The following is a 12,033-nucleotide window of genomic DNA, read 5'->3' on the forward strand; positions in this document are numbered from 1 at the left end:
AGAATGTTCAACATCTCACAAAACTACAGTTCCCAGGATTCCCTAGCATTGAGCCAAGGCAGTTAAAGCGGTCTCAAAACTGGATTATTCCTGCAGTGTGTTTTGGACCACTGTTGTGTGCCTTCAAGACCTTTTCAATTTGTGGCCACCCTCTCATGGGGTTTTGTTGGTAAGTTTCTTCAGAGGGGGTTTGTCCTCTCCTTCCTCTGTGGCTGAGAGTGTGACTTGCCCAAGGTCACCCAATGGGATTCCATGGCTGAGACGGGATTTGAACCCTGGTCTCCAGAGTGGTAGTCCAACCCTGAAACCACTACACTTCAAAGGAATATGAGATCCAATGAAAAGATTTTGTTTGTTTGTTTATTGTAGGATTTTCTGTGTGGTCTCAAAATTGTCTGAAACCTTTTTGTACAGAACTGCTGAAGATGTTTGTTTTCTACCTATCCCCAAGTAGAAACCTACATTTCTCCAGCTGCTTTGGGATTGCAGCTCCCATCAGCTCTATCCAGCATAGCCAGTAAGGGATTGTTTTGCTCTCCATCAAAATCTGGAGGGCCACAAGTCCTTTCTCCTGCCTGGTTTAGAAGTACATTGTTGTGTGCCTTCAAGTAGTTTCCCACTTATGGCAACCCTAAGGCAAACTTATGACTGGGGTTTCTGGGGCTGCAAGTGTCTGACTCACCCAATGTCACCTAGTGGGCATCCATGGATGAGCAAGAATCAAACTCTAATCTCCAGAGATGTAGTTCAATGCTTAAGCCATTATACCTTGTTGTTAGATGAATGTTATTGTGTGTGCCTTCCAACTTATGGCGACCCTAAGGTAAACCTATCACAGGGGGTTCTGTGGCTGAGAGAGTGTGACTTAACCTAGGGCCACCCACTGGGTATCCATGGCTGATCAAGAATCAAACCCTGATCTCCAGAGTCATAGTTCAGTGCTGAAACTCCTACATCACGCTATTAGATGTATTTTGTTGTTGTGTGCCTTCAAGTCATTTCTGACTTATGGTGACCATGACTGGGTACCTTCAAGTCATTTTCAGCCTGTGCCAAACCTGGGTTTTTTTGGGGGGAGGTGGGTTATTAAAAGTAGGTCACATTGGTTGGAGTGGAGGAGCTACACTTCAGCCTTCTGTCTAGGAAGAATGTCAAAATCTCCTCCATTTTGAGTATGACTAGGAAACATGAGTTTATATTAATTTTTTTAAATTTATTAAATCTTTTTGGCTTTTAGTTGGCTGTGTTCTCTTTTTTTTAATGTCCTACATTTTGTCCCAGTTTTGTGGAAGAGAATTAAGGCAACCCTAGACAGGGAGGTCATGGAACCAAATTCCAGTGGATACCAAGGGCCTACTATATGTTATCTTACTCCCTATTGATTTCATTTTTTAAAAAAAAATCCTGTTTTTCACAATAATATTAAAGAGAGATTCGGTTGCCCTGCAAAAATATTTTGTTTGCTTAAATAATATTTGCAGTTGAATCTTCCAAAGTGTTAGTTCACAGGCAAATCAGTTGCACACATTATTCATTCATACAAATTTGTATGTTCAAGCACCAAATCTGCTTGGCTGTTTCCCTCTCTCTCATCTCTCTCTCAGACAGATACACACACATGCAAGGCCAGTACTGCTGGCTCCAGTCTATGGATTTTCACTTCCAGCCAGCCTTGTTCTTTGGCATTTTATCAAGCAAACCTCAGGGTCGCAGTGACACCTCAGTCACCTATCATCCCTTAGACAGAAATTTCTCAAGAAGAAAATCCGATGGCCCTAGTAGTCCAGAATTCATTTGTGGGCCTTTCCCAACCTCAACCCCCAGTCATCCTAGACTAGGCTTGTAAGTTTCAATTTCTGTTTCCCTAAAACTCGCTTAAGCAACAGCAAATACAAGTCAGCAACACAAGGGTCCCTTTTCGAAAGCCTCACCCACCCACCTCAAATACCAAAAAGCACCTACAGCGTGGGTTAGTTTATCAGCTTTAAAAAATCAAGCGACAGAGTTGGAGGTTGTGAACTTTGCCATTCTCTCTCCTCCCCAGATGCAATCCCTTTCCAGGACATGTCCTACATCACATCATACTTCTATCCAGGAGTTTCAAAATGTCCTCCATTTGGACCATGACTAAGAAACACAGATTTAAATGTCTATGGCCTGTTACAGACTGCCAAAATAAAGCTGCTTCGGGTCTCTTTGGAGGTATGCTATTTAAGTGATGCATGGGTCCTAAGAGTCCGGAAGTCGCGCTAAAGCCACACTCCATTCCTAAGCACCAGAGTGCAGCTTTGGTGCAGCTTCCGGATTCTTAGGACCCATGCATCATTTAAACAGCATACCTCCAAAGAGACCAGAAGCAGCTTTATTTTGGCAGTCTGTAACAGGCCTATGAATGCTTTAAAGCTTTTTATTTGGTCACACCCTCTATTTTTCTCAAACATCCTCCATTTTAACCTTCTGATCAGGAGAAATTCTGAAATGTCCTCCATTTTGGACATGACTAAGGTCCTAAATACATTGCAGAAATAATCCAGTTTGAGACCGCTTTAACTGCCCTGGTTCAGTGCTGGGGAATTCTAGAAGCTGTAGTTTTGAGAGACATTTAGCCTTATCTGTCAAGAGAGGTCTGTGCCACAACAAACTACAATTCCCAGGGTTCCCTAGCACTGAGCCAGGGCAGTTAAAGCGGTTTAAAACTGGATTATTTCTGCAGTGTGTTTTGGATCTGAGAAGCATGGTTCTATATTTCTATGAGTGTCTTTAAGTGTTTTAAAAATTTGGTAACCCCCTACATTTTTCCTTGAATGTCCTCCATTTCAACCTTCAGTCCAGGAGGAACCCCCCCAAATGCCCTCCATTTTGAGCATGCATTTATACCTACATGAGTGTTTTAAAGCTTATTTCTTGGTCATGCCCTCCATTTGCCTTGATGGTCCCCCATTATGACCATGTCTGAGTCCCTGTAGCCGCCTTGAGTCCCTATACCGGGAGGAAGGCGGGGTATAAACAAACATAATAATAATAATAATAATAATAATAATAATGATAATGATAATAAGCAGCATGCATTTACATTCCTATGAGTGTTATAGAGCTTCATTTGGTGAGGAGGGCACACCTGGTTCCCTTTGGCTGCCAACCGGGGAAAGGAGGGAAGAAGCCCTGAAGGACCGGATCATCAGGGCTCTCCCTGGCCCCTTCCTCCCTTCCTTGCCTCCCTCAGTCCAAAGGGGCTCCCACCCCAGCCAACCCGCGGAATGAACCCTTTTGTCCCCTCTCGGCTTCCTCTCTGCTTGGCAGGAGCCCCATCGCAGGGTCAAAGGTCACCGCAAGGGTGGTCCTCCTTCGCGTCCGCAGGGAGCAGTAGAGTCGCCGTCGCCGCCGACGATGACGACAACCAGAGGCCTAGCCTCCCGGCGGCTCTCTTCCCCCGCGGCCTCTCCTCTCACCTGGTAGCGGAACATGGCTGGCGGGGCGCGGAGTCTCCCTGCAGAGCGCCCGGGAGCCTCCGCTACGGCCCTCCTCCTCTAGACCTGGGACCCCGCCCCCTGAACTGCGTGCCCCCTGCGTCGTGACGTCATCGCCGAAAAGTCCACCACAGAGACGCAAGGAGGAGCCCTCTGGCGTAGGCGCTTCCGTCGCGCATGCGCAGTAGGCTGCTCGGCCGTACACTCCCCGAGTCCCGCTATTAAAAGGGAAACGCTGCTTCTTTAGTTTCCGTTAAAGGAAGGGCGGAGGGGCTCTTAAAGGGCCAGAGCCCTATTTCTCCCAAGAGGCATATATATGGGTCACTCTCTTGACAAGATTTAATTCTCATTGCTTTAGCGACAATAATTGCTGTTGGGTGCCATGTGGAGAGTGTCCTCACCTCCATATGGGAGACATCCCAGAAAAAAGAGGGCATGACCAAAATAAAAGCTAAAAACACTCCTAAAAATGTAAATCCATCAAGCTCAAAATGGAGGACATTTTGAAATGGAGGACACTGGTGAAAAATGTAGGACACGACCCAGTAAAAACTGAGAAGACTCACAGAAATGTGAATCCATGCTTCTTAGTGGGGCTCAAAATGGTGGACATTTTGAAATGAAGTGCATTTGTGGGGGAAATGTAGGATACGACCAAATAAAAACTAAGAACTCTCCTATAAATGTAAATCCCTGCTTCTTAGTCCTGCTCAGAATGGAGGACATTGTGGAATCCCTCCTGGACAGAAGGTTGAAATGGAGGACAATGTCCTGGGAAGGAGAGGACATGACCCAATAAAAGCTCAGATCGCTCCTAGAAATGTAAAACCCATGCTTCTTAGCCCTGCTCAAAATAGAGGACATTTGGGAACTCCTCCTCGGCAGTAGATTGAAATGGAATACATGTCCTGGAAAAGGAGGACGCTAGGTCACCCACCCTGTCTATGTGTGGGCCATGCACTGAAGCTTGTTCTTGTATACACTGGAGCTTTGCAATGTCACAGAGGTGCTATACAATTTTTGAATTACATGGTCTTGTCCATATACTTACTCCCTCCCCCTATAATCAGGGCGGCCAGATGGCCTAACCAAAGGAGGACAAGGCACCACAAAAGTAGCTGGCCCAGCTCCATAAGGGCTAGCCTGAAGATAGAGCGCAGTCCCTCCATAACTGTCACCTTTCGGCCTGGGAGGGAGTGAATAGGCTGGCCTAGCTCCATCAGGGCTAGCCTGAAGATAGAGGCTCCTCCCTCCATAACTGTCATCTTTCGGCCTGGGAGGGAGTGAATAGGCTGGCCCAGCTCCATCAGGGGCTAGCCTGAAGATAGAGGCTCCTCCCTCCATAACTGTCACCTTTCGGCCTGGGAGGGAGTGAATAGGCTGGCCCAGCTCCATCAGGGGCTAGCCTGAAGATAGAGGCTCCTCCCTCCATAACTGTCATCTTTCGGCCTGGGAGGGAGTGAATAGGCTGGCCCAGCTCCATCAGGGGCTAGCCTGAAGATAGAGGCTCCTCCCTCCATAACTGTCACCTTTCGGCCTGGGAGGGAGTGAATAGGCTGGCCCAGCTCCATCAGGGGCTAGCCTGAAGATAGAGGCTCCTCCCTCCATAACTGTCATCTTTCGGCCTGGGAGGGAGTGAATAGGCTGGCCCAGCTCCATCAGGGGCTAGCCTGAAGATAGAGGCTCCTCCCTCCATAACTGTCACCTTTCGGCCTGGGAGGGAGTGAATAGGCTGGCCCAGCTCCATCAGGGGCTAGCCTGAAGATAGAGGCTCCTCCCTCCATAACTGTCATCTTTCGGCCTGGGAGGGAGTGAATAGGCTGGCCCAGCTCCATCAGGGGCTAGCCTGAAGATAGAGGCTCCTCCCTCCATAACTGTCATCTTTCGGCCTGGGAGGGAGTGAATAGGCTGGCCCAGCTCCATCAGGGCTAGCCTGAAGAAAGAGGCTCCTCCCTCCATAACTGTCATCCTTCAGCCTGGGAGGGAGTGAATAGGCTGGCCTAGCTCCATCAGGGCTAGCCTGAAGAAAGAGGCTCCTCCCTCCATAACTGTCATCCTTCGGCCTGGGAGGGAGTGAATAGGCTGGCCTAGCTCCATCAGGGGCTAGCCTGAAGATAGAGGCTCCTCCCTCCATAACTGTCATCCTTCGGCCTGGCTGGGAGTGAATAGGCTGGCCTAACTCCATCAGGGCTAGCCTGAAGATAGAGGCTCCTCCCTCCATAACTGTCATCCTTCGGCCTGGGAGGGAGTGAATAGGCTGGCCTAGCTCCATCAGGGCTAGCCTGAAGATAGAGGCTCCTCCCTCCATAACTGTCATCCTTCGGCCTGGGAGGGAGTGAATAGGCTGGCCTAGCTCCATCAGGGCTAGCCTGAAGATAGAGGCTCCTCCCTCCATAACTGTCATCCTTCGGCCTGGGAGGGAGTGAATAGGCTGGCCTAGCTCCATCAGGGCTAGCCTGAAGATAGAGGCTCCTCCCTCCATAACTGTCATCCTTCGGCCTGGGAGGGAGTGAATAGGCTGGCCTAGCTCCATCAGGGCTAGCCTGAAGATAGAGGCTCCTCCCTCCATAACTGTCATCCTTCGGCCTGGGAGGGAGTGAATAGGCTGGCCCAGCTCCATCAGGGCTAGCCTGAAGATAGAGGCTCCTCCCTCCATAACTGTCATCCTTCGGCCTGGGAGGGAGGGAATAGGCTGGCTCAGCTCCATCAGGGCTAGCCTGAAGATAGAGGCTTCTCCCTCCATAACTGTCATCCTTCGGCCTGGGAGGGAGTGAATAGGCTGGCCTAGCTCCATCAGGGCTAGCCTGAAGAAGAACAGCCCTCCCTCTAGTCCATCTGCCTTGGTCCAGGTATCAGAGGGAGAGAAGTACCACTGGACCTCATCCCCTTCCCCACCACCATTCCCTTCTCCTTTTGTGTCATGTCTTTTACATTGTAAGCCTGAGGGCAGGGAAGTGTCTTATTAAAAATAATAATTGTAAGCCGCTCTGAGAGCCATTAGGGCTGAAGGGTGGAGTATAAATAAAGTAAATAATAATAATAATAATAATAATAATAATAATATTTTTCTGATGAACGTATCTTCATTAAAATGGCTTGGAGGCTTGTCATACAAGTTCCCAGAGTTTAACAGCAAACATGATGAATGGGCTTCTCAGTCATGCTCAGAATGGAGGACATTTTGGAATTCCTTCTGAGCAGAAAGTTGACATGTACCACATGTCCTGGAAAAGGAGAACATCTGATTACCATGTCTATAGTCCAAAACACACTGCTGAAAAAATCCAGTTTGAGGCTGCTTTAACTGGCATGGCGTAATGCTAGGGAATCCTGGGAACTGTACTTTTGTGAGGCATTGAGCTTTCTCTGTCAGAGAGCTCTGGTGCCGCAACAAACTACAGTTCTCAGGATTCCCCAGCACTGAGCCAAGGCAGTTAAAATTGGTCTCAAACTGGATTATTTCTGCAGTGTTTTAGACCCATAAGTCTCTTTCTGTGAGTCAGAGTATGCAGTTGACGCACAAGTTTTAAATATGCAAAAGCACTCCTGATTGCTGCAGAAACATGGGCCTCCAGGTTCAAAGGTGAGTCCAGGAATACGCCCAAACTGCAAACCTGCAACTTTAGTGGTTTGGGCATTGGACACCGATTCTGGAGACCACTCAGCCATGGGAACTCCCTGGGAGACCTCGAGCAAATCACACGCTCTCAGCCTCAGAAAACCCTGCAATAGGGTCGCCATAATTTGGAAACTTCTTGAAGTCACACCTCAAACTGGGAAGGGCAACATTCTGCCCATTCCATTCCCCTTGTTATGTTAATTAAGTGGGATCTTCTTTTGTATCCATTAAGCTGAAGACAAAGGGGGAAGTGGGAGGAAGAGGAGATAACTGGAACATTTTAAATACAGCTGGAAAAGTGGGAGGCCTGAGGATTTAGCAGGAAGGTCCATGCAAAAACAGGACAGTTGGAGGGTAGGAACTAAGCGATAGGCAATTGTGCCAGGTGGGAGGGGCACTTTCATGCCCTGGAATCCTCCCAAAGTTGTATGAACTATCAAAAAAGAAAACAGAAACCCCAATGTGGCTGAAGTCCACTTCTGTTTCCCCAAAATGATTACTTTTGACGCTAACCAACACAAGGAGGCCTTGCAGCCTATCAAAATGGTAAACTGTTGCTGCTAGAGGCTTCCAGGAGTAGCATTTCCCCCTCTTTTTTAGACCAGAAAAAGCTTGGTGTGGCGATTCCAGAGGAATAGAAAGGCAAAAGGTAAAGGTTCCCCCAGGGGGCAAGGCACAGAAAGCCATAAAAACATCCCTGTTGTCTACCTCAGGACATAGCAATCTGCCTATTGATCCACAATAATACTCGGTGCTCTCACATACCCTCAAACCTGTGTTTCCACTTGATTCATTAGTTCCATTATATTTAATAGTGGGGTGGCAAAGTAAAGTGCCACCTACAGACTGCCTGCAGCCTCTAGGAATCCCCCAATGAACTTCTGAAACCCAGCAGCTGCACAGGCTGGATACAAAGTAAAACTACAGTGTTTTGCCATTGTTCATCCTATTACTGAAACAATTGAGCTGCCACTCTGATCATAATGACCCATTTTCTGGATCACTGGCCACTGACCTCTGGATCTTCCTTCCTGTTTAGAAGATCTAGAATGAAGGGAGCAAGTTCCAACATTCTTGGCTCTGTTCATTAACAAATTCTAGGTAATGTTTAGCACACCTTTTAAGGCCTGTTTTATCAAGGAAACAAACCCAAGTAGACACAAGAGCAATTATGGCGTCTGGGTAATTCCCCAGGAGTATAGCTATGGGAGGGATAAATGAGGAAATTGCTTCCCCCAAATAAGAAATGTGTTTCAGTCTCCAAATTTCAAGCATTGCAGAGACTGAGATATTGAAAATCAGTCACTCCTAGAGCTCTTATATTTGTTGTATTCACACTCGTTAGCTTTCTGTGCCTCTTTTCTTTGGATATGTAAATGTCCAACTGAGGTTTTGAATGGCTGTAATGTTAGAAATGTGGAGCCTGAAGGAAAATTTAATGGGGGAGGCAATGATCCCATGCTACCCCTCATAATTTCATCCCTGCCAGAAGGTATGAGGTTGTAAAGCAGGGGTAGGCAACCTTATTGAGCCGGGGGCCAGGTTGCTGTCCCTCAGACAACTGGGGGGCCGAAGCCAAAAAATAAATAATTAAATATTTTTTTAAAAAATTAAATATATAAATAAAGCAGGGCAAATGTAGGACAAAATTTTCAAATGGAAGACACTTTTTTAAAAAAAATGGAGGACACGCGAAAAAATTTGCTGATTTTTTTTTTTAATGTTAATATAAATGCATGTTTCTGAGGCTTCTATAGACAATTGCCCCCCAAAGGCCCCGGCGGCAATCGGCGGCAGGACTGGGCTGGGGCCGGTCCCAAGGCCTCGCCGGGCCGCAGGTTGCCTACCCCTGTTGTAAAGGCTTGAGGGGACTGAGTGATATAAACCAGTGCTTTGCAGGCTATCTGATGCGGGAGGCTGGCATTTCCCCTCCAGTTAAGGAGAAAAGATACTAATGACTTGGACAAACAAGGAAAAGCTTTATTGTAGGAATTCTATTCTAAGATAGGAAACGTACACAGTGTGTTGATAGAAAGAAGTTGGGAGCATGAGCTTTCATAGACTTTAGTCTACTTCCTCAAATGCATCTGAGGAAGTAGTCTGAAGTCTACAAAAGCTCATGCTACTAATTTCTTTCTTTCAGTTAGTCTTAAAGTGCTACAAGATCTCTCTACTTGCTGATTCTACAGACTAACACAGCTGTATCTTTGAATTGTTTATCTTATCTAGGTTCATCCTATGGAAGAGCAGAGACAGAACTGGCAGGTAGAGATGAGGTGGAAAAACATCCCTAAGGGTATCAGTGTATGTCACGGACAGATCAGCAGAAGTAGAGCAGAAGGGAAGACACTCTGGGTCACTCAAACTATCTAACCCTATTACTACTGCCCTCTCTTCAGTACTAAGCACTGTTGCACTTCTAATATGTACCAGGGACCAGCACCATATTTGTGCCCATTGGCTACCATTGTTTGTTTCTTTCTCAGAAAACTAGCAACCGACTGTGGACCCCCACTAGTTCATGGCTAAGTAGCACAGATGTCAACTATGGTGTTGCCCATTGGGATGAAGATGATTTGGTTGGGGATGGCACCCTGTCAAAACATACAAATAACTACCAAATCATAAGCAGCAGAAGATGTATCTTCGGTGTTTAGAGAAAATAGATACAAACTTTCCCAACATAGATTATGATTTGTGTTTGGGATGCTCACTTTCACCAGACACAATGAATCCTTTAGTTTATCTCCTGGGCCAACAGCCAGAAAAGATATAATAATAATAATAATAATAATAATAATAATAATAATAATAGTATTTATATGCCGCCCAATCACTGGGAATCCAGGCGGCTTACAACAGAGGGGATAATAGATGGGGATAATAATATAATAGATAATAATATATATTTACTTCACACTCTCTTCTGGTTGTCTGTGTATTGGAATCCAGTTGGAAAGCATATTTGTTTTCCAACTCAAACAAACAATTTAGGTTGTTGTTGCTACTCTGTGCCTTCAAGTCAATTCTGACTTATGGTGACTCAGTCCTAGAGTTTTCTTGGCAAGATTTCTTCAGATGAGCTTTACCATTATCTTCCTCTGAGAGTATATCTTGCTAAAAGCCACCCAGAGGGTTTCCATGGCCAATTAAGGATTCAGACTGTTGTCTCTCTAAGTCCTAATCCAACACTCAAACCATGCCACCACAACACTGGCTGTCCCAGAACTCAGGACATCAGCTCAGGGCTGCATGTAAAATACCTTGCAAATAACACTGATAAGATGCGCTGGAAGTAACAACACTGTAAAAAGGTTGTAGATTCAGTGGCAATATTCTTAACACTCACCTCCTCTCCTGCTAAGGCATCTAGATAATCCTCCTGATAAGTATGCAGTATGTCTAAGTATGACTGAAGGGAGTGGAGTGGGCAAACATACTAACAGTGACAGCTGCAGATGATTTGTTTGTGAGACAAGATGGTCCTATGTACTCCTATTGATCTCCACTGTATGTTGCTAAATATGGGCCTGTTACAGACTGCCAAAATAAAGCTGCTTCGGGTCTCTTTGGAGGTATGCTATTTAAATGATGCATGGGTCCTAAGAGTCCGGAGGTCGCACCAAAGCCACACTCCATTCCTAAGCACCGGAGTGCAGCTTTTGGTGCAGCTTCCGGATTCTTAGGATGCATGCATCATTTAAATAGCATACCTCCAAAGAGACCCGAAGCAGCTTTATTTTGGCAGTCTGTAACAGGCCATGATGAAGTCGATAACACTGGCCTAACAAACTCCACATTTTCTTCAAAAATGAGCCTTCTCAAAAGTTTCCTCTCCCAGAATGACCCAGTACAGTTTACAGACTAAAAATCACAAGGCAAAGTTGAAAGGTATACTTTTTAAAAGTACATAGTTACATAGTTCCAGCTTTCCTATAGTTACCATTTTTAGAAAGTAACACTTTGTCAAAGTAACACAGAATTTTAAAATATATGTAAAATGCAAGGCTTTGGTGTGTGACTTTTTTTGGCTGTGCTATCTGAGAACTGGAATCCTAACTTCATAGAATCATAGATTTGGCAGAGACCACAAGGGCAATCCAGTCCAGCCCCTGCCATGCAGGGAAATTTTTTAAAGCTTTGATAAAATATTACTTTTAGTCGTATTTTTAAAAAGCCTGAATGCTACAAGGTGTTCCTGACTGGTTGATAGGTCACTTAAATAGCACACAAAAAAGGACAAATAGACAATGCCGTTTTGCATAACACCGTGTGTACAAATGCAATATTAAAAAATATTTTTACCATTCTAACAGATTTACAATGCAACACACTCAAGTGGGGAAGGTGGTGTGTGTGTGTGTTCCCACTTGGCAGATAAAACAGATTATATTGGCGCAATTCTGATTATGTTCTGGGAATAAATCGAATTTTTTCCATCGTTTCCATGACGAAAAGGGGAAAATTACCTTGATTCATTTAGACCCTGTTTTCGTTCCCATTTATTTTAAATAGCTTTATTTTAAAGTGGATTAATTTGCTCCCCGTTCCCATTTGTGTCTGCAAGCTGTCAATCAAGCGCGTAGGCTTCAGACATCACAAGTCTTGGGGTTTTTTTTTTGGTGGGGCAGCCAATGAAAATCGGCTGCATCCAAGGCTCTTCCGTTGTGTCTCCCCAGACTAGAAGGAGCCTCTATTCGTCCTAAACCCCTTGCTCTTCTGTGTCTCCCCATATTAACTGCCATAACTCAGTGCTAGGGAATCCTGGGAATGGTAGTTTATTATGGCACCAGCACTTTCTGGCAGAGGAGGATAAATGTCTCACAAACACAACAGTTCCCATAATTCCTTAGTACTGAGCCAGGGCAGGTTAAGGGGTCTCAAACTGTATTATTTCTACAGTGGGTTTTGAACTACAGATGACATTTTTTTTTCATAAATTAAAAA

At 45.5% G+C, this 12,033-nt stretch overlaps 1 protein-coding gene and 1 long non-coding RNA gene across 5 annotated transcripts in view; one reads left to right on the forward strand and one right to left on the reverse strand.

The window, feature by feature from the left end:
- Nucleotides 1-3,535, reverse strand: part of PATL1 (PAT1 homolog 1, processing body mRNA decay factor) — a 32,278-nt gene extending 28,743 nt beyond the window's left edge. For both annotated transcript variants that reach the window (XM_089520654.1, XM_089520653.1), the window contains exon 1: nucleotides 3,450-3,535. In XM_089520654.1, the coding sequence (XP_089376780.1) occupies nucleotides 3,450-3,464 (15 nt within the window). In that variant the 5' untranslated portion in view covers nucleotides 3,465-3,535. The remainder of the gene's footprint in view (nucleotides 1-3,449) is intronic.
- LOC149314201 (uncharacterized) overlaps nucleotides 1-12,033 on the forward strand; it is a 303,565-nt gene that overhangs the window by 257,250 nt on the left and 34,282 nt on the right. The window lies entirely within an intron of this gene.

Source organism: Sceloporus occidentalis, unplaced genomic scaffold (genome assembly GCF_023333645.1).
Source record: "Sceloporus occidentalis isolate IW3139 unplaced genomic scaffold, rSceOcc1.0.p SCAF_4, whole genome shotgun sequence".
Taxonomy (NCBI): Eukaryota; Metazoa; Chordata; class Lepidosauria; order Squamata; family Phrynosomatidae; genus Sceloporus; species Sceloporus occidentalis.